Source organism: Stegostoma tigrinum, unplaced genomic scaffold, assembly GCF_030684315.1.
Source record: "Stegostoma tigrinum isolate sSteTig4 unplaced genomic scaffold, sSteTig4.hap1 scaffold_63, whole genome shotgun sequence".
Lineage (NCBI taxonomy): Eukaryota > Metazoa > Chordata > Chondrichthyes > Orectolobiformes > Stegostomatidae > Stegostoma > Stegostoma tigrinum.
Genome location: NW_026728568.1, coordinates 666,564 through 688,087, shown reverse-complemented (window position 1 = coordinate 688,087; position 21,524 = coordinate 666,564). Strand labels below are relative to the sequence as shown.

The window sequence follows — 21,524 nt, the reverse complement described above, 5'->3', positions numbered from 1 at the left end:
TTGGGAAGGGGTGAGGGGGTTGTTGATGTAGCTGCATGGCTTCCGCTGCTTCCAAATCAAGCCTCGAGGTGTTGATGCCTTCCCAGGTACTCCTCAGGCGTCGGACCGTCTTCGGCCGGTGATTCTCGGTGTCTGCAGGAATGTTGCACTTCACCGTTGAGGCCTTGAGTTTATCACTGAGTGCTTCCTCTGCACATCTGGGTCTCGCCTGCTGTTTTGAAGCTGGGATTAGAACATGCGGGGAGTCTCGTGTCAGTCATACAGATGAAGTGTCCAGCCCATTGTGGCTGATCGAGGATGGTCAGTGCCTCAGTGCTGGGGATGTTGGCCTGGTTGACATTAGTGTGTCTACAGGGACTCTGTTGATTTATTCCCTTGATAACTGTTATACACCTCCCTTTTCCTTCTTATCTGATCCAAGAACAAAGAAAATTACAGCCCAGGAACAGGCCCTTCGACCCTCGAATCCTACGCCAATCGAGATCCTCTGTCTAAACCTGTCGTCTATTCTGTCAGGGTCTTTGCTCCCTGCCCATCCATGTACCTGTCCAGGTACATCTCAAAAGACCCTATCGTGTCTGCGTCTTCAAGCTCTGCTGGCAACGCATTCCAGGCACCCACCACCCTCTTCCTCAGGAACTTCCCTTGCATATCTCCTTGAAACTTTCCTCCTCTCGGTTTGAACTCATGACCCCTTGTAATTGAGTCAATAACTCTGGGGGAAAAAGCTTCTTGCTATCCACCTTGTCTGTATCCCTCATGATTTTGTAGCCCTCAATCAGGTTCCCCCCTCAATCTCCGTCTTTCTCATGAAAATAATCCGAATCTACTCAACCTCTCTTCATAGCTAGCACCCTCCATACCAGGCAACATCCTGGTTAACCTCCTCTGCACCCTCTCCAAAGCATCCACATTCTTTTGGTAATGAGGCGGCCAGAACTGGACGGAGTACTCCAAGTGTGGCCGAACCAAAGTCTTATACAACTGCAAAATGACCTGCCAACACTTGTACTCGATACCCCGTCCGATGAAGGAAAGCACACCATATGCCTTCTTAACCACTCTGTTGACCTGCATTGCCAACTTCATGGAACAATGGACCTGAACACCCAGATCTCCCTGAACATAAATTTTCAGGGAGAGGGGGAAGGCAGATTGAAGATGGACAGAGGGGAAGATAGGTGCAGAGGAGACAGACGAGCAATAAGGAAGGAGAGGAGCAAATATGAAGGAAGGCTAGCTAGTCATATTAGAAATCACAGTGAAAGCTTCTTTCAATACATAAGAAACAAACATGAGGCAAAAGTAGACACTGGGCCGCTCCAAATTGATGCTGGAAGGCTAGTGATGGGAGATAAGGAAGTAGCTGAAGGACTTAATAAGTACTTTGTGTCAGTCTTCACAGTGGAAGACATGAGTAGTATGCCAACAATTAGGGAGAGTCAGGGGGCAAAGTTGAGTATGGTAGGCATTAGAAAAGAGCAAGTGCTGGAAAAGCTAAAAAGTCTAAAAATTGCTAAATCTCCTGGCCCCGATGGGCTACATTGTAGAGTTCTGAGGAAGGTGGCTGAGGAAATAGCAGAGGCTTTGGATGTGATCTTTCAAAAGTCCCAGATGATTAGAAAATTGCTGTTGTAACCCCCTTGTTTAAGAAAGGATCAAGGCAAAAGATGGAAAATTACAGGCCAATTAACCTGACCTCGGTAGTTGATAAAATTCTTGAATCATTGTCAAGGATGAGATTTTGAAATTCCTGGAAGTGCAGGGTCAGATTAGAACAAGTCAGCATGGATTTAGTAAGGGGAGGTCGTGCCTGCCAAACCTGTTAGAATTCTTTGAAGAGGTAACAAGTATGTTAGACCGGGGAAACCCAGTAAATGTTGTCTATCTAGACTTCCAAAAGGCCTTTCATAAGTGTCTCACAGGAGGCTGCTGAGCAAGGTGAGGGCCCATGGTGTTTGAGATGAGCTACTGGCTTGGATTGAGGATTGGCTGTCTGATAGAAGGCAGAGAGTTGGGATAAAAGGCTGTTTTTCGGAATGGCAACCAGTGACGATTGGTGTCGCAGGTTTCGGTGTCGGGGCCGCAGCTGTTCACCTTACGTATTGATGATCTGGATGAAGGGACTGGGGTCATTCTGGCGAAGTTTTCCGATGATACGAAGATAGGTGGACAGGCAGGTAGTACTGAGGAGGTGGAGGGGCGGCAGAAAGAGTTAGACAGTTTAGGAGAGTGGTCCAGGAAATGACTGATGAAATTCAATGTGAGTAAATGTGGGGTTTTGCACTTTGGTAAGAAGAATACAGGCATGGACTATTTTCTAAATGGTGAGAAAATTCGTAAAGCTCAAGTACAAAGGAATCTAGAAGTGTTGGCCCAGGATTCTCTAAAGGTTAACTTGCAGGTAGAGTCCGTAATTAAGAAAGTGAATGTAATGTTGTCCTTTATCGCAAGAGGGTTGGAATATAAAAGCAGCGATGTGCTTCTGAGGCTTTATAAAGCTCTAGTTAAGCTCCATTTAGAATACCGTGTCCAATTTTGAGCCCCACAGCTCAGAAAGGACATACTAGCCCTGGAGCGTGTCCAGCGGAGATTCACACGGAATATCCCTGAAGTGGTAGGTTTGACATACGATGAACGGCTAAGGATCCTGGGATTGTACTCATCAGAGTTTCGAAGGGTGAGGCGAGATCTAATAGAAACTTACAACATAATGTCTGCCTTGGAAGGGGTGGACGCTAGGAAGTTGTTTCCGTGAGGCCGAGAGACGAGGACCCATGGGCACAGCCTTAAAATTAGAGGGGGTAAATTTCAAATGGAAATGAGATGACATTTGTAAAGCCAGAGAGTGGCGGGCTTGTGGAAATCATTGCCACGGAGTGCAGTCGGGGCCAGGACGTTGGATGCCTTCAAGGCAGAGATTGACAAATTCTTGATCTCACGAGGAATCAAGGGCAACGGGGAGAGTTCAGGGAAGTGGAGTTGAAATGCCCCTGAGCCATGATTTAAATGGTGGAGTGGACTTGATGGGCCGAATGGCCCTACTTCCACTCCGATGTCTTCTGGTCTTAAGTAAAAGGGGCGGACATGAAGCCAGTAGAGGTGAGTGTGGGTGTGGAGGTAGGGAGGGGATAGGTCAGTCTGGGGAGGACGGACAGGTCAAGGGGGCGGGAAGAGGTTAGTCGGTAGGGAATGGGGGTTTGGCTTGAGCTGGGAGGAAGGGAATCGGTAAGAGGAAGAACAGATTAGGGGACGAGCTGGGCTGGTTTTGGGATGCAGTGGTGGAAGGGGAGATTTTGGAGCTTGTGAAATCCACGTTGATACCATTGGTCTGCAGAGCTCCCAAGGCTCAGTTAAGGAAGGACAATAAACACTGGTCAGTCAGTCATACATCCAGCAAAAAAAGTTTATTTTTTTCAAAAAATAGGATGCATCTGTTAATCAAGTGGCAAAGCATTATCGAGTTTTGAGAAGATTTGTAGCTCAGGGTTGAGGTTCTGGATGTAAGATTGCTCACTGAGCTGGAAGGTTAGTTTGCAGACGTTTCGGCACCATTCCAGGTAAAATCATCAGTGAGCATCCGGAGTTAGGTCCCGCCTTCTCTTTAAGTGTTCCGGTTTCCTTGGGTTGGTGATGTCATTTCCGGTTCCTTTTCTCAGAGGATGGGAGATGGATTTGGCGCCAACGTGTTCTCCCGAGTGTAGTCTGTGTGTGGCATGAACTGCCAGAGGAGTGACAGAGGCTGTTATACTCACAGTATTTAGAAGTCACCTGCAGGGACACATGAATAGGAAGGGGCTGGAGGGATATGGGCTACAGGCTGGCAAACAGAACTAGTCAGTTACGGTATCTGGTCGGCCTGGAGGAGTTGGACTGAAGAGTCTGTTTCCCTGCTGTACAACTCGACGACTCTGTCTCTCTCTCTCCCATTTTCTCCAAACCCACCCCCCGCCACACACACACAATCTCTGTCTCTCCATCTCTCTGTGTGTGCCTCACTCTATGTCTCTGTCTCTCTCTGTCGTCTTGTCTCTGCCACCTCGCTGTGCACTTCTGTCTCTCTCCTCTCTCCGCTTTCACTCTGTCTCTTTGGTCTCTGTGTGCGCCCCTCTCTATCTCTCGTCTTGTATCTGGCTCCGTCTGTGTGTGCTCCTGCCGTTCTCTCTCCCCTGTCTCCTTGTCTCTCCGTCTCTCCCTGTGAACCTCTCTCTGTCCCCTCTCCCCCGCCCCTCTGTCTCTCTCTTCCTCTCTATCCGAGCCTCTCCACCCGCTCAGCAGGGAGCGTTGTGAGTTTTTTGAACGAAGTTTAAAAATCTCTATTTAAACCCAACCCATCCGCAATCAGACTGCATTTCTAATCCCCTCTCTCTCTCACTCACACACACACACACACACACACACACAGAGTCTGTCTCTTTCTCCCTCTCAGTCAATCCCCTTCCTCTCCTGTTCCGACTCACGCCTTCCCCCCCCCCTCCCTCGGCGACGAGTCCGCTGTCTGGATCCCTTTTCCCGGGTGGGTTCTGAGGACCCAGCTGTTCGGCAACGGGGATCATCGCACCACGCTCCCGTACCCCTACAACCTCCTGTTCTCCAGCGGCCTCCAGCATGACCACCGGGCTGGGAGCAGGCATCCGGGCTGCTGGAGCGCTCGCTGCTCAGTGGCTCGGCCCTGTGCCGGGAGCGGGGATCCGAGGGGGGAGAAGGCCTCTTCGCCCGGCGCCTGAGCACAGCTGCCTGGCACTGAGCCCGCGCTCCCCGAGCACCCGGCCGCAGGTCCGCGACGCCTTCCGTAGCTGAGCAGCCGACAACTATCTCCTACTGCAAGGTAAGCTGGGGGTGGTGGTTTGGGGTGAAGGGAGGGTTGGGGACATGAGCACGGTCCCTGTTTCACATCCTGCGCCGCTCCTATCCCAAAGCGAGGGGTTGGGAATGGATGTTTTGGGGGTGAGAATTCCCCTCCCCGGGTGAGGGGAAGGCTGGGGACATTGGGAGGGTGTCTATTATCCAGCCTTGCGCGGGTTTCCGTAGCCGACCAGCCTGCAGCTCTCGTACTACATGGTAAAGGGAAGGAGGCGGATGGGATGGGGTCGGGGTTGGAGGATTGCCGTCCTGGAAGTGATTGGACATGGGGAGAGTCACTATTGTACAGCCCAGTGACTGAGTGGCCTACAGCTACTGCAAAAATGTCGGATTAGGAGAGGGGTGTTGTAGGGAGGTTTGGGGTCACGGGCAGCGCCGCTTTCTGCAGCCGAACAGCCATCGCCACAAGATTGGATGGGAGGGGGTGTTTTAGGAGCGAAGGGATGCCACCTCCCCCTGCCGCTGTGGGAAGTAGGATCTTTATCGCACAGCCCTCCGTAGTCGAATAGCACCCCGGCGACAAGGTGAGAAGACAGGAGGGGCTCCCGGGGATGAGGGAAGGACACAACCACTGTCAGTATAAGGTTAGGGGGTGATCATACCCCTTCCTGGGGCTGAGGGGAGCTCCTGATGCCCTGCGCCAAGCGAACAGCCAAGATGGAGCCGCAGCTCTCCGACCTCAAGGGGACCCTGTCTCAGAGGCTGGAGCATTTCTAGCTGGAGCTCTGAGGGAAAGGGTCATCGCACCCAAAACGCTACCTCGGGACTTTTTCTTCACAGATGCTGAGCATTTCCAGCAACTTGTGTTTGCATTTCCACCCGGAGGTGGGTTTGTGGAGAGACACCATGGGACGGGAATGGGTGTGGGGTTTGATGGGGCAGTCACAGAGACTGTCGAGAGAGAGAGAGGCAACCCCTGCGTCAGGGTTTGGAAAATCTCCGGCATTTCTTCATTTCTCTCTCAGCCGAAGGCGCTGCGTGCTTTGGTTTCCTTTGCTCTTGTACTCTCTCCCCCTGTGAATAAAGCCAGAGTGAGTTTGTGGGCGGAGAGAGAGAGAGAAGGGACAGAAAGATGGAAATAAGGGAACATGACAAGGGAGTGAAATTAGAGCCAGCAGAGGTGAGAGAGGGGGAGAGAATCAGAGGGAGGGAGGAAGAGCAAGAAAACACAAACAAAGGAGAATGGGGGGTAACAAGGTGTTGATGTGGATGAACACAGCAGGACAAGCAGCATCAGAGGCTCAGGGAAGCTGATGTCAGAGATGATGGGAACTGCAGATGCTGGAGAATCCAAGATAATAAAATGTGAGGCTGGATGAACACAGCAGACCAAGCAGCATCTCAGGAGCACAAAAGCTGACGTTTCGGGCCTAGACCCTTCATCAGAGAGGGGGACGGGGTGAGGGTTCTGGAATAAATAGGGAGAGAGGGGGAGGCGGACCGAAGATGGAGAGAAAAGAAGATAGGTGGAGAGAGTATAGGTTGGGAGGTAGGGAGGGGATAGGTCAGTCCCGGGAAGACGGACAGGTCAAGGAGGTGGGATAAGGTTAGTAGATAGATGGGGGTGCGGCTTGGGGTGGGAGGAAGGGATGGGTGAGAGGAAGAACAGGTTCGGGAGGCAGAGACAGGTTGGACTGGTTTTGGGATGCAGTGGGTGGAGGGGAAGAGCTGGGCTGGTTGTGTGGTGCAGTGGGGGGAGGGGAAGAACTGGGCTGGTTTAGGGATGCGGTGGGGGAAGGGGAGATTTTGAAACTGGTGAAGTCCGCATTGATACCATTAGGCTGCAGGGTTCCCAGGCGGAATATGAGTTGCTGTTCCTGCAACCTTCGGGTGGCTGGTATCATTGTGGCACTGCAGGAGGCCCATGATGGACATGTCATCTAAAGAATGGGAGGGGGAGTGGAAATGGTTTGCGACTGGGAGGTGCAGTTGTTTGTTGCGAACTGAGCGGAGGTGTTCTGCAAAGCGGTCCCCAAGCCTCCGCTTGGTTTCCCCAATGTAGAGGAAGCCACACCGGGTACAGTGGATGCAGTATACCACATTGGCAGATGTGCAGGTGAACCTCTGCTTAATGTGGAATGTCATCTTGGGGCCTGGGATAGGGGTGAGGGAGGTGGTGTGGGGGCAAGTGTAGCATTTCCTGCGGTTGCAGGGGAAGGTGCCGGGTGTGGTGGGGTTGGAGGGCAGTGTGGAGCGAACAAGGGAGTCATGGAGAGAGTGGTCTCTCCGGAAGGCAGACAGGGGTGGGGATGGAAAAATGTCTTGGGTGGCGGGGTCGGATTGTAGATGGCGGAAGTGTTGGAGGATGATGCGTTGTATCCGGAGGTTGGTGGGGTGGTGTGTGAGAACGAGGGGTATCCTCTTTGGGCGGTTGTGGCGGGGGCGGGGTGTGAGGGATGTGTTGCGGGAAATACGGGAGACGCGGTCACGGGCGTTCTCGATCACTGTGGGGGGAAAGTTGCGCTCCTTGAAGAACTTGGACATCTGGGATGTGCGGGAGTGGAATGTCTTATTGTGGGAGCAGATGCGGCGGAGGCGGAGGAATTGGGAATATGGGATGGAATTTTTGCAGGAGGGTGGGTGGGAGGAGGTGTATTCTAGGTAGCTGTGGGAGTCGGTGGGCTTGAAATGGACATCAGTTACAAGCTGGTTGCCTGAGATGGAGACTGAGAGGTCCAGGAAGGTGAGGGATGTGCTGGAGATGGCCCAGGTGAACTGAAGGTTGGGGTGGAAGGTGTTGGTGAAGTGGATGAACTGTTCGAGCTCCTCTGGGGAGCAAGAGGCGGCGCCGATACAGTCATCAGTGTACCGGAGGAAGAGGTGGGGTTTGGGTCCTGTGTAGGTGCGGAAGAGGGACTGTTCCACGTAACCTACAAAGAGGCAGGCATAGCTGGGGCCCATGCGGCTGCCCATGGCCACCCCCTTAGTCTGTAGGAAGTGGGAGGAGTCAAAAGAGAAGTTGTTGAGGGTGAGGACGAGTTCGGCTAGGCCGATGAGGGTGTCGGGGGATGGGGACTGGTCGGGCCTGCGGGACAGGAAGAAGCGGAGGGCCTGGAGGCCATCTGCATGCAGAATGCAGGTGTATAGGGACTGGACGTCCATGGTGAAGATGAGGTGTTGGGGGCCAGGGAATTTGACATCCTGGAGGAGGTGGAGGGCGTGGGTGGTGTCACGGACGTAGGTAGGGAGTTCCTGGACCAAAGGGGAGAAAATGGAGTCCAGATAGGTGGAGATGAGTTCGGTGGGGCAGGAACAGGCTGAGACGATGGGTCGACCAGGGCAGGCAGGTTTGTGGATTTTGGGAAGGAGATAGAAACGGGCCATGCGGGGTTGGGGAACAATGAGGTTGGAGGCTGTGGGTGGGAGGTCCCCAGAGGTGATGAGGTCATGAATGGTATTGGAGATGATGGTTTGGTGCTCGGGTGTGGGGTCATGAGCGAGGGGGCAGTAGGAGGTGGTGTCGGAGCGTTGGCGTCCGACCTCGTCGATGTAGAGGTCAGTGCGCCATACTACCACTACGCCACCGTTGTCTGCGGGTTTGATGGTGAGGTTGGGGTTGGAGCGGAGGGCTGCCCGTTCTTCAGGGGAGATGTTGGAGTGGGTGAGAGGGGTGAAGAGATTGAGGCGGTTAATGTCTCGACGGCAGTTGGAGATGAAGAGGTCGAGGGAGGTTAGGAGGCCTGGGGGTGGTGTCCAGGAGGAGGACTTGTGTTGGAAGAGGGTGAAGGGGTCAGTGGAGGGAGTTTTAGGCTCCCGGTTGAAGAAGTAGGCGTGGATGCGAAGATGGCGGAAAAACTGCTCTATGTCCAATCGTGACTGGTATTGGTTGATTTGTGGTTGTACGGGGACAAAGGTGAGCCCCCTACTGAGGACTGACCGTTCGTCCTCAGTCAGTGGGAGGTCTGGGGAGACGGTGAACATGTGGCAGGGCTCAGTGTGGCTGTCTCCTCTGGGGTTGCTGGCTGTGGAGGCTGTGGGCGGAGCGATGAGGTCGTCGGCCATGGGCGGGGTTCCGTCGGCCGTGGGCGGGGTTCCGTCGGCGGTTGGTGTATCGGGGGAGGCGGCAGCAGCTGCGGTGAGGGTGGTGTGTGAGGTGTTGTACCTGGAAGTGGAGGTGGTGAGTGCAGCAGCGGTTCCGGAAGTGGTGTCGCCGGCGGAGGCGGATGTGACGTCATCGGTGGGGTCTCCGGCCGTGTCTTCATGGTCAATGGCGGCGGGGCAGGTACAGACTCGGGATTTGGGAGGCGCAGGAATCCTCTTGTGGGTGGCAGGGGCCCGTGAGTTGGTTGTACTTACGATTTTTGGTGTCCAGTAAAGCTGAGTGGAACTGGGTGTTCAGTCTGTGGAACCTGCGGCGGATAAAAAACAGCAGGGGTCCTTTGCAGGTCTGGGAGAGGAGGCTCTGAGCTGGGGCAGGCTGGATTGCAGTGTGTGGAGGTGCCGGCGCATGGCTGCGAGTGTCTGTTTCAGGAGTCGCAGGGAGAAACGCTTATCTAGGGTCTGAATATTCTGGGTGTCGAGGTGATGTCAGCGTGTCTGCTGTGTTCATTTCCCTTCCTCCTTACGCCCCCACCTCGTCCTGCTCCTTCCCCCCCCACCTCGTCCTGCTCCTTCCCCCCCCGCCTCGTCCTGCTCCCTTCCCCCCCCCTCGTCCTGCTCCCTCCCCCCCCCCCCCCTCGTCCTGCTCCCTCCCCCCCCCCCCGTCCTGCTCCCTCCCCCCCCCTCGTCCTGCTCCCTCCCCCCCCCCTCGTCCTGCTCCCTCCCCCCCCCTCGTCCTGCTCCCTCCCCCCCCCCCTCGTCCTGCTCCCTCCCCCCCCCTCGTCCTGCTCCCTCCCCCCCCCCTCGTCCTGCTCCCTCCCCCCCCCCTCGTCCTGCTCCCTTCCCCCCCCCTCGTCCTGCTCCCTTCCCCCCCCCTCGTCCTGCTCCCTTCCCCCCCCTCGTCCTGCTCCCTTCCCCCCCCTCGTCCTGCTCCCTTCCCCCCCCCTCGTCCTGCTCCCTTCCCCCCCCCCTCGTCCTGCTCCCTTCCCCCCCCCTCGTCCTGCTCCCTTCCCCCCCCCTCGTCCTGCTCCCTTCCCCCCCCCCTCGTCCTGCTCCCTTCCCCCCCCCTCGTCCTGCTCCCATCCCCCCCCCTCGTCCTGCTCCCTTCCCCCCCCTCGTCCTGCTCCCTTCCCCCCCCCTCGTCCTGCTCCCTTCCCCCCCCCTCGTCCTGCTCCCTTCCCCCCCCCTCGTCCGGCTCCCTTCCCCCCCCCTCGTGCGGCGCCCTTCCCCCCCCCTCGTGCGGCGCCCTTCCCCCCCCCTCGTGCGGCGCCCTTCCCCCCCCCTCGTGCGGCGCCCTTCCCCCCCCCTCGTGCGGCGCCCTTCCCCCCCCCTCGTGCGGCGCCCTTCCCCCCCCCCTCGTGCGGCGCCCTTCTCCCCCCCTCGTGCGGCGCCCTTCTCCCCCCCTCGCGCGGCGCCCTTCTCCCCCCCTCGCGCGGCGCCCTTCTCCCCCCCTCGCGCGGCGCCCTTCTCCCCCCCTCGCGCGGCGCCCTTCTCCCCCCCTCGCGCGGCGCCCTTCTCCCCCCCTCGCGCGGCGCCCTTCTCCCCCCCTCGCGCGGCGCCCTTCTCCCCCCCTCGTGCGGCGCCCTTCTCCCCCCCTGTATTGATCTCATCTTTGACTCAATACAAAAAACCAAAAAAATGAAACCCAATGAGATGAATTTTGGATCAGTAATTATACATGGCATAATTGGACAAAAAATGCACTGTTGTTAAAATAATTAGCAATTCAACCAGAAAGGCCACTAATGTGAATCATTTGAAATTACTTAATTGTATAGTTTTAGTATTTGACCACAAGATGGAGAATTCTGTTCAGGTGATGTTGTAGCTAGAAGATAGAAAGATGATAGAAATGTTTGGAGAGATATCGGCCAAGCACAGGCAGGTGGAACTAGTTGAGTTTGGGATTGTGATCAGCATAGACTGGTTGGACCAAAGGATCTTTTTTCATGCTGTATGACTCTATGAAACTCAAGCTTAATTGTTCGAAACTCACATTCAGACATATCTAACCTTTATCATAATCTTACAGAAAGATAGCGACTTTATCCCTCAGAATTGCAGACTCTTTAATTTTACATCCTCAAAGACATTTAGCAGCGATAGCATGGATTATAGAGTGAGTTGAGTAGATTGGTTCATTATTAATTCTTAACTGAATTTGATTTATTTTACATTTTTAGACAACATCAGGTGAAGATGTGCGTGATTTTAGCAAGGTGCTGAAAAATAAGTTCAGATCAAAGAAATACTTTGCCAAACATCCTCGCTTGGGTTATTTACCAGTACAAACAGTTCTAGAAGGCGAGAACCTTGAGACGTAAGTTTATTGATGTGCGATTTACTAATGTATCAATGCCCATTTGGGAGTTGACAAATATTGCAGCATTATTCATTCTGCAGCTTTGCAGGAGAGTGAGGTTGTCCATTTGCGCATATGTCAGAAGTACACAATACAAAAACAAGGGGGGCTTAACTGATATCATTGGTCCTCTCGCCTTCAAAACAGTGTAGTTCCTCAGAGAGTACATTTGCTGAGGACTTGTTGATACTGTCACTAACGTGCAACCTTCCTTGATATCTTTCTCTGTCCTCCAGTTCTGTCTTTAAAAACTACAATCAATTACTCTCTCCTGAAAAGAACCTTTGGCTGAACATAGAACAAAGAACAGTACAGGCCCTTCGGCCCACGATGTTGTGCCGTCCTATTATCCCATTAAGATCAAACTACCCTGCATACCCTTCATTTTACTGTCCTTCATGTGCCTATCCAAGAGTCGCTTAAAAGCCTCTAAATGTATCTGACTCCATTACCACTGCCAGCAGCGCATTCCACACACCCGCCACTCTCTGTGTAAAGAACTTAGGTCTGACATCTCCCCTGTTCCTTCCTCCAGTCACCTTAAAATTTCTCCCCCTCGTGATAGTCATTTCTGCTCTGGGAAAAAATCTCTGACTATCCACTCCAGCTATGCCTCTCATCATCTTGTATACCTCTATCAAGTCACCTCTCATTCTTCTTTGCTCCAATGAAAAAAGTCCTCGCCCCCTCAACCCTTCCTCATAAGACCTGCCGTCCATTCCATGCAGCATCCTGCTAAATCTCCTCTGCACCCTCTCTAAAGCTTCCACATCCTCCCTGTAATGAAGCGACCAGAACTGAAGGCAATATTCCAAGCGCTGCTCCATCCCCATGAACGAATGCTGGATTCCAAATCTCTTTCCTCTTGATGCTTTAAATTCATTGCTGTCTTTCGTGTAATTTCATACTTGAATTCACCGGATCAACTTGCCCCTGCATTTCTGAGACGCTCACAGGGACCGGCCCCCGCAGCCCTCTCCCACTCACGGCGATTTGCCTCCGCAGCCCTCTCCCGCTGGCGGCAACCGGCCCCCGCAGCCCTGTCCCGCTCACTGCGATTTGCCCCCTGCAGCCCTGTCCTGCTCACGGGGACGGGCCCCCTGCAGCCCTATCCCGCTCAGGGGGACCGGCCCCCGCAGTACAGTCCTGCTCACGGGGACCTGCCCCCGCAGCACTGGCCCGCTCACGGCGATTTGCCCCCGCAGTCCTGACCCGCTCACGGCGATTTGCCCCCGCAGTCCTGACCCGCCCCCGCAGCCCTGTCCCCCTCAGAGGGACGGCCCCCCGCGGCCCTGTCCCGCCCACGGGCCCCGGCCCCCCGCAGCCCTGTCCCGCCCACGGGCCCCGGCCCCCCGCAGCCCTGTCCCGCCCACGGGCCCCGGCCCCCCGCAGCCCTGTCCCGCCCACGGGCCCCGGCCCCCCGGTCGGCATGGAGTAGTTGGACTGAAGGGTCTGTTTCACTGCTGTACAACTCTACGACTCTGCCTCTTTCTCTCTCTCTCTCCCATTTTCTCCAAACCCACCCCCTGCCCCACACACACAATCTCTGTCCCTCCATCTCTCTGTGTGTGCCTCACTCTATGTCTCTGTATCTCTCTCTCTGTCGTCTTGTCTCTGCCACTTCGCTGTGCACTTCTCTGTCTCTTTGGTCTGTGTGTGTGTGCGCCCCTCTGTCTCTCCTCTTGTCTCTGCCTCCCTCTGTGTGTGCTTCTGCCGTTCTCTCTCCCCTGTCTCTCCGTCTCTCCCTGTGACCTCTCTCTGCCCCCTCTCCCCCGCCCCCCTATCTTTCCCTGTGTCTCTCTTCCTCTCTGTCCGAGCCTCTCCACTCGCTCAGCAGGCAGCGTTCTGGGTTTCGTTCGAACAAAGTTTAAAAATCTCAGTTTAAACCCAACCCATCCACAATCAGACTGCATTTCTAATCCCCTCTCTCTCTCACACACACTCTGTCTCTTTCTCCCTCGCAGTCAATCCCCTTCCTCTCCTGTTCCTACTCACGCCTTTTTCCCCCTCTCCCTCGGCGACGAGTCCGCTGTCTGGATCCCTTTTCCCGGGAGGGGCTGAGGACCCAGGGTTTCGGCAGCGGGGATCATCGCACCACGCTCCTGGACCCCTACAACCCCCTGTTCTCCAGCGGCCTCCAGCATGACCACCGGGCTAGGAGCAGGCATCCGGGCTGCTGGAGCGCTCGCTGCTCATTGGCTCGGCCCTGCGCCGCCTTTGCCAGGAGCGGGGATCTGAGGTGGGAGAAGGCCTCTTTGCCCGGCTCCTGGGCACAGCTACCTGCCTGAACAGCTGCCTGGCACCGAGCCTGCGCTCCCCGAGTACCTGGCCGCGTTACGCGACGCCTTCCGTGGCTGAGCAGCCGACAACAATCTCCGACCGCAAGGTCACAGCGGGGTTTGGGGTGAAGGGAGGACTGGGGACATGAGCACGATCCCTGTTTCACACCCTGCGCCGCTCCTATCACAAAGCGAGGGGTTGGGAATGTATGTTTTGGGGGTGAGAATACCCCTCCCCGGGTGAGGGGAAGGCTGGGGACATTGGGAGGGTGTCTATTATACAGCCCTGGGCGGGTTTCCGTAGCAGAACTGCCTACAGCTCTCCGACTACAAGGTAAAGGGAAGGAGCGGGATGGGATGGGGTAGGCGTTGGAGGAGAGCCGTCCTGGAAGCGAGGGGACATGGGGAGAGTCACTATCGCACAGCCCTGTGACTGAGTGGCCTACAGCTACTGCAAAAGGGTCGTGGTGGGGGTTGGGTTCGGAGAGGGGTGTTGTCGGGAGGTTTGGGGTCATGGGCAGCGCTGCTTTCTGCAGCCGAACAGCCACTGCCACAAGATGAGATGGGAGGAGGTTGAGGAGTGAAGGGATGCCCCCTTCCCCCGCGGCTGTGGGAAGTGGGCTCTTTATCGCACCGCCCTCCGTAGCCAAATAGCACTCCGACGACCAGGTGAGAAGGCAAGAGGGGCTCCCGGGGATGAGGGAAGAACACAACCACTGTCAGTATAAGGTTAGGGGGTGAACATATCCCTTCCTGGGGCTGAGGGGAGCTCTTGATGCCCTGCGCCAAGCGAACAGCCGAGATCGACCCGCAGCTCTCCGACTACAAGGGGACCCTGTCCCAGAGGCTGGAGCATTTCTAGCCGGAGCTCGGAGAGAAAGGGTCATCGCACCCAAAATGCTACCTCGGTACTTTTTCTTCACAGATGCTGAGCATTTCCAGCAACTTGTGTTTGCATTTCTACCCGGAGGTGGGTTTGTGGAGAGTCACCATGGGACGCGAATGGGTGTGGGGTTGGGTGAGGCAGTGACAGAGACTGTCGAGAGAGAGGGAGAGAGGCAATTCCTGTGTCACGGTTTGGAAAATCTCTGGCAGTTCTTAATTTCCCTCTCAGCCGAAGGCGCTGTGTGCTTTGGTTTCCTTTCCTCTTGTACTCTCTCCCCCTGTTCATAAAGCCAGAGTGAGAGAGAGTGAATTTGTGGTGGGAGAGAGAAAAGGGACAGAAAGATGGAAATAAAGGAGCATGACAAGGGAGTGAAATTAGGGCCAGCAGAGGTGAGAGAGGGGGTGAGAATCAGAGGGAGGGAGGAAGAGCAAGAAAACACAAACGAAGGAGAATGGGAGGTAACGAGGTGTTCGTGAGCATGAACACAGCAGGACATGCAGCATCAGAGGCCAGGGAAGCTGATGTCAGGATGTCTGCTGTGTTCAACTCCTCCCCCCCCACTCCCCGCTCCTCCTCCTCCTTCCCCACCGTCCTCCTTCTCCTTCCCCTTCCCCACCGTCCTCCTTCTCCTTCCCCTTCCCGACCGTCGTCCTTCTCCTTCTCCTTCCCCTTCCCCACCGTCCTACTTCTCCTTCTTCCCCCGTCGTCCTCCTCCTTCCCCCCCCGCCACCGTCGTCCTCCTCCTTCTCCCCCCGCCACCGTCGTCCTCCTCCTTCTCCCCCCTCCACCGTCGTCCTCCTCCTTCCCCCCCCCCCCCACCGTCGTCCTCCTCCTTCCCCCCTCCACCGTCGTCCTCCTCCTCCTCCCCCCCCTCCCCGGTCCTCCTCCTCCTCCCCCCCCACCCCGGTCCTCCTCCTCCTCCTCCCCCCCCCCTCCCCGGTCCTCCTCCTCCTCCTTCCCCCCCGACCCCGGCCCTCCTCCTCCTCCTTCCCCCCCCCGCCCGGCCGCCGCCCTCCTTCTCTCTCCTCCCCCGTCCTCCTCCTCCTTCCCCACCCCCGTCCTCCTTCTCCTTCCCCCACCCCCCCCACCCCGTCCTCCTGCTCCTTGCCCCGTCCATTCATCCATCCATTCCTCCCTCCCTCCCTCCCTCCCTCCCTCCAGCGATCCATTCCTCCTTCCCTCCAGTCAGTCAAAACAACAAAGCAAATTTCAGCACACGAACAGGCCCTTTTGCCCTCCAAGCCTGCGCCGATCAAGATCCTCTGTCTAACCTCTCACCTGTTTGCTCACGTTCTGTGTCCATTTGCTCCCTGCCCGTCCGTGTACCTGTCCAAATATATCTTAAAAGATGCTAATGTGTCTGCGTCGCCCACCTCCACTGGCAATGCGTTCCAGGTGCCCACCAACCTCTCTGTAAAGAACTTTCCATGCATATCTCCCCTAAATTTTCCTCCTCTCACTTTAAACTCATGACCCCTAGTAATTGAGTCCTCCGCTCTGGGTGGCAAAAGCTTTTTGCTCTTCACCCTGTCTATACCCTCATGATTTTGTCGACCTCAATCAGGTCCCCCCCAATCTCCATCTTTCTCATGAAAATAATCCTAATCTACTCAACCTCTCTTTGTAGCTAGCACCCTCCTTACCAGGCAACATCCTGGTGAACCTCCTCTGTACCCTGTCCAAAGCGTTCACGTCCTTTTGGTAATGGACACAGTACTGTAAATGTGGCCGAACCAAAGTCCGATACAACTGCAACATGACCTGCCAACTCTTGTACTCAATACCCCGTCCAATGCCATATGCCGCCTTGACCACGCTATTGACCTGTATTGTCACCTTCAGGGAACAATGGACCTGAACGCCCAGATCTCTCTGTTCATCAATTTTCTCCATTTACTGTATAGTTTGTCCTTGAATGTGATCTTCCAAAATGCATCACCTCGCGTTTGCCTGGATTGAACTCCATCTGCCATTTATCTTCCCAACTCTCCAGTCTATCTATGTTCTGCTGTAACCTCTGATCGTCCTCTTCACTATCGGCTTCTCCATTCCTCCCTTATAAGGTGATGAGTCAAGACTTAGGAGGCATAGAATGGGTTAGCAAAATGCAGGGGATGGGGACAATTGAATTGTGGAGCTGGTTTAAGGAACAGATATTGCGTGTTCTTGATAGGCACGTCCCTGTCAGGCAGGGAGGAAGCGATAAGCTAAGGGAACTGTGGTTAACTAAAAAAAACTTGTATCTCTAGTTAAGCAGAAGAGGGAGGCTGATGTGATGATGAGACCAGATGGTTCAGATGAGGTGATGGAGAGCTACAGATTAGCTGGGAAGGATTTAAAGAGAGAGTTAAGAAGAGCAAGGAGGGTGCATGAGCAGACATTGGCAGGTAAATAAAGGAGAACCCGAAAGCTTTCGATAGGTATGTGAGGAATAAGAGGATGTCTGGGGTAGGCATAGGGCCAGTCCAAGACAGAAGTGGGAAGTTGTGTGTGGACGCTGTGGAGATTGGAGAGGTGCTAAATGAATATTTCTCATCTGTTTTCACTGAGGGACAGGAGAATATTGTAGAGGAGGTGACTGAGTTAGAGGCACTAGAATTGAAAGGGTTAAGGTTAGTAAGGAGGAAGTGTTATCAATTCGACAAGGTGTGAAGGTAGATAAAACCCCTGGGCCTGATGGGATTTTTCCGAGGATTGCCTGGGAAGCGAGGGAGGAGGTGGTGGAGCCTTTGGCCTTGATCTTGGAGTCCTCATTGTCTACAGGTTTCGTACCAAAGGAGTGGAGGATTGCAAATGTTGTGCCCTTGTTCAAGAGGGGTAGTAGGAATGACCCAGGCAATTATAGACCTGTGAGCCTTGGGTGTGTTGGAGGAAAAATTTTGGAAAGGATTATAAGAGATAGGATTTATAATCATCTAGCAAGTAACAATGTGATTGGAGATAGTCAACATGGATACGTCAAGGGCAGGTCGTGTCTCAGAAACTTCATTGAATTTTTTGAGAAGGTGACCAAACATGTGGATGACGGTCGGGCAGTTGGCGTGGTGTACATGGACTTCAGTAAAGCCTTTGATAAGTTTCCCCGTGGTAGGCTATTGGAGAAAATACAGAGGCACAGGATTGAGGGAGATTTAGCCATTTGGATTAGAAACTGGCTTTCGGTAAGAAGGCAACGAGTGCTGGTTGATGGAGAATATTCAGCCTGGAGTCTGATTACTAGTGGTGTGTCTCAAGGATTTGTTGTGAGACCACTGCTGTTTGTCATTTGTGTAAATGACTTGGACGCAGGCATTGGTGGATGGGTTAGTAAGTTTGCATATGACACTAAAGTTGGTGGAGTGGTGGACATTGTGGAAGAATGTTGCATGTTGTAGGGAGAATTGGATAAACTGCAGAATTGTCCCTAAAGTTGGCAAATGGAGATTAATACGGATAAATGTGAGGTGATTCACTTTGGGAGGACTAATAGGAAGGCAGAACACCGAGTCAAGGGAAAGATTCTTGACAGTGTAGGTGAGCAGAGGGATCTTGGTGTCCATGTGCATAGATTCCTGAAAATTGCTACCCAGGTAGATGGTGCTGTTCAGGAGTCTGATGGTGTGTTAGGTTGCAATGGTAGAAGGATTGAGTTCCGGAGACGTGATGTCATGCTGCAACTTACAAACACTAGTGCGGCCTCGGAATCGTTGGAACAGGTGCAGAGGAGGTTTACCAGGATGTTGCCTGGTCTGGAGCGAAGGTCTTGTGAAGAAAGGCTGAGGATCTTGGGTCTGTTCTCATTGGAGAGAAGGAGGCTAAGAGGGAGTTTAATAGAGATAATATAAGATGATCAGTGGTTTAGATAGGGTGGACAGTGAGAGTCTTCTTCCGAGGATGATGACTTCAGCTTGTACAAGGGGGTGCAGCTACACATTGAGGGGTGATGGTTTTAAGACAGATGTCAGAGGCAGGTTCTTTACTAAGAGAGTGTTAAGGGCGTGGAATGCTCTGCCTGCCAATGTTGTTAACTCAGCCACATGAGGGGCATTTAAACAGCCCTTGGATAAGCATATGGTTGACGATGGGGTAGTGCAGGGGAATGGGCTTAGATTAGTTCACAGCTCGGCGCAACGTGGAGGGCCGAAGGGCCTGTTCTGCGCTGTGTTGTTATATGTTCTATTACAGTTCACAGATTACTCTACCACACATTTTAGTGTTAAGTGTGAAGAGGATAATGAACGTCTGCAGAAGGACACAGAAAGTGTAAGTGAATGGACAAGGGTCTAGCAGATGGAGTGCAATGATGGAAAATGTGAGGCTATCCATTTTGGTGGCAATTCGGGCAAAATGGAGTATTACTTAAATGGTGAAAAATTGTAGCATGCTGCTATGCAGAGGGAGCTGGGCAGCCTTGTGTATGAAGCACAAAACGTTTGCAGACGCAGCTGGTAATTGAGGCAACAAATGGAATAGTGTCCTTTATTGCTCGAGTGATGCAGTTTAAAAATCGGGAGGGGATGCTCCAGTTGTACAGGGTGCTGGTGAGGCTTGATGTAGAGTAGTTTGTACCGTTTTAGTCTCCTCACTGGAGAAAGGATGTACTGGCACTGGAGGGGGTGCAAAGGAGCTTCACAAGATTGATTCTAGAATTGAAAATGTTGCTGTTTGGGGAGAGTTTGAGGAGACTACGATTGCACTCACTGAAACTTCGAAGAATGAGGGATGTTCTAATAGCAACTTTTAAAATTACGAAAGAAATACACAGGAAAGGAGCACTGAAGTTGGTTCCACTGATGGGTGAAAGTACAACTCCGGGGCACAGCCTCAAAATAAGGGTGAACAGATTGAAGACTGAGTTGAGGATGAGCTTCTTCATCCAAAGGGTTGTGAATCTGTGGAATTCTCTGCCCAGTGAAACAGTTGAGGTTCCCTGGTTGAATGTTTTAAAGGCCAAGACAGATAGATCTTTGAACAGGAAAGGAATTGAGGATTTTGGTGAATGAGAGGGTAAGTGGAGCTGAGTCCGCAAAAAGATCAGTGATGACCTTATTGAATGGCGGAGCGAGCTGGAAGAGACAGATGACCTACTCCTGCTTTATTTCTTATGTCCATATGTCCTTAGATTGCCATCCTTGTCATTCCTCCTTCCCTGGAATAGGCCAGATCTGAACGCTGATCACTAGGTCTTTAAATAACTCCCACGTATCAAATGTCGACATGTAAAATAAAAGCTCTTCCCAATTAATACTGCTCTGCTCCTACCTGATACTCCTTCCCCCAATTTCGTAGCTTCCCCCAAGGTCCTGATAATTCATAGCTATCTTAAAATGTAAGAAGAGGCGATCACCTCGTTTGAAGAAGCTCCTGGTTCAGTGTTTTTCCCCATGTGGGAGTCAGCTACAGGTTTTCTTGTTCCAAGATTGGGGAGGAAATGGCCGAGTGGTATTATTACTGGACTGTTAATTCAGAGACTTAGATCACATTCTGGGGACCTGTGTTCAAATCCCAGCACAGCAGGTGGTGGAATTTGAATTGAATATAAAAGAAAATCATGAATGTAGAATCTCATGATGACCATGAATCCATTGCCAAATGTCAGAAAAACCCACCTGGTTCACTGATGTCCTTTAGAAAAGGAAACTGCCATCCTTACATGGTCTGGCCTACATGTGACTGCAGACCCACAGCCATATGATTGACTCTGAACTGACCCCTGGGCAATTAGGGATGGACAACAAACACTGCGTAGCTAGTGATGTCCTCCTCCCGTTAACAAATAAATACAATTGGATTCTACGTCTTCCGATCGAAGATCGTTTCTTGTTCTCACAGTAATTTCATCGCTGACAGTCAGTTTCCCTCCTGCCTGTCTTTTTGGAATGTCATGTCGCCCTGCACATTTACCTCCAGTGTTGATCTCGTTATAACCATGTCTTTGTAATAGCTCTCAAATCATGCCCGCCAACCTGTATGTGTGCTATTAATTTGTTGATTTTGTTCTGAATACAATGAGCATGTAAGCAAAGAGCCACTAATTTAGCTCTATAACTTTATTTCACCTCTTGACAGTATTTACAGCTGTTTTCTGTTTGTACATGCTGTCTTTTCCAATCCCACACTGAGTATTGTTATCTCAATAGTTCTTGAATGTCAGATCGTGTGTATTCCTGGGCGACTCTGCTCGTGTGGTCTATGGAGTTGTGGAGGTCACAGTTCTAGGACAGCCATTTCATAGGCCTATGCTGCAGGTTAGAAGAAAAGACAATCTCTTGCTCTGAGCTCTGCAAACCAGGGCAATGTCAAAAAGGAAACAAGGTCAAAAGAATTTCAACAAGAATCTCAAAATTAACTGCTGAATTCATATAAGCATTCCGGGGATCGCCCAACTTAGTGGCCACAACATCCCACTTTCTATTCTTCACAAACAATCCAAAGGCTGAACTATCCGTATCCCTCTTAACGGTTATGTTTTTTGAGCTAATTTCTTGTTTCTAACTTGTGTGTATTTGTGGTGCCTTCTGACTTCTTGCATTTAGCAATTGATAAACTCACTCTCTCACTAATTTAGTAAAACCTGGTTTTATAGAATCCCTGATGTGGAAACAGGCCATTCAGTTCAACAAGTCCGCAGCAACCTTGCAAAGAGCATCCCACCCAGACCCATCCCCATTCCCTACTCTATCCCTGTCAGCCTGCATTTCCCATGGCTAATATACCTAACCTACACGTATGTGGGCACTGTGGGTAATTCAGCATTCCCAATCCACCTAACCTGCACATCTCTGGACTGGTCAAAACAATGATTCAATATGAATTAGTTATAATGCAGCTGTTAACAGCAATCCTCCGTCCCTGTGTTGGAGCGAGATTTAACATTCAAGATCCAAAATGATACACTTGAACAAGGTAGTTCAAAACAGCCAGCTCTCTGATTGAGGTTGTTGACTTGCTCGCCGAGCTGGCTTGTTTTCATTGAGACGTTTCGTCACCATGATGTGTGACATCATCAGTAAAGCCTCCAGCGAAACAATGTTACTCTACTCTGTCTGGAATTTATACTGTCCGGTCTGTTACCATGAGTACTGTCATTTCGGGTTTTGATCTGTATGCTTTTGTA

At 52.7% G+C, this 21,524-nt stretch overlaps 1 protein-coding gene across 3 annotated transcripts in view; it reads left to right on the top strand.

Annotated features, from left to right (window-relative positions):
• Window positions 1-8,884: 8,884 nt before the first annotated feature.
• Window positions 8,885-21,524, top strand: part of LOC132209042 (dystrophin-related protein 2-like) — a 150,392-nt gene continuing 137,752 nt past the window's right edge. Inside the window, exons 1-2 of one of the 3 annotated variants that reach the window (XM_059644255.1) lie at window positions 8,891-9,085; window positions 11,085-11,221. Coding sequence is in view for 2 of the 3 variants with exons in the window: in XM_059644254.1 (XP_059500237.1) it covers window positions 9,064-9,085 (22 nt within the window). In the remaining variant the exon portion in view is untranslated. Of the gene's footprint in view, window positions 9,086-11,084; window positions 11,222-21,524 lie in introns of all 3 variants that reach the window. The other 2 variants (XM_059644254.1, XM_059644256.1) reach the window with 2 other exon arrangements.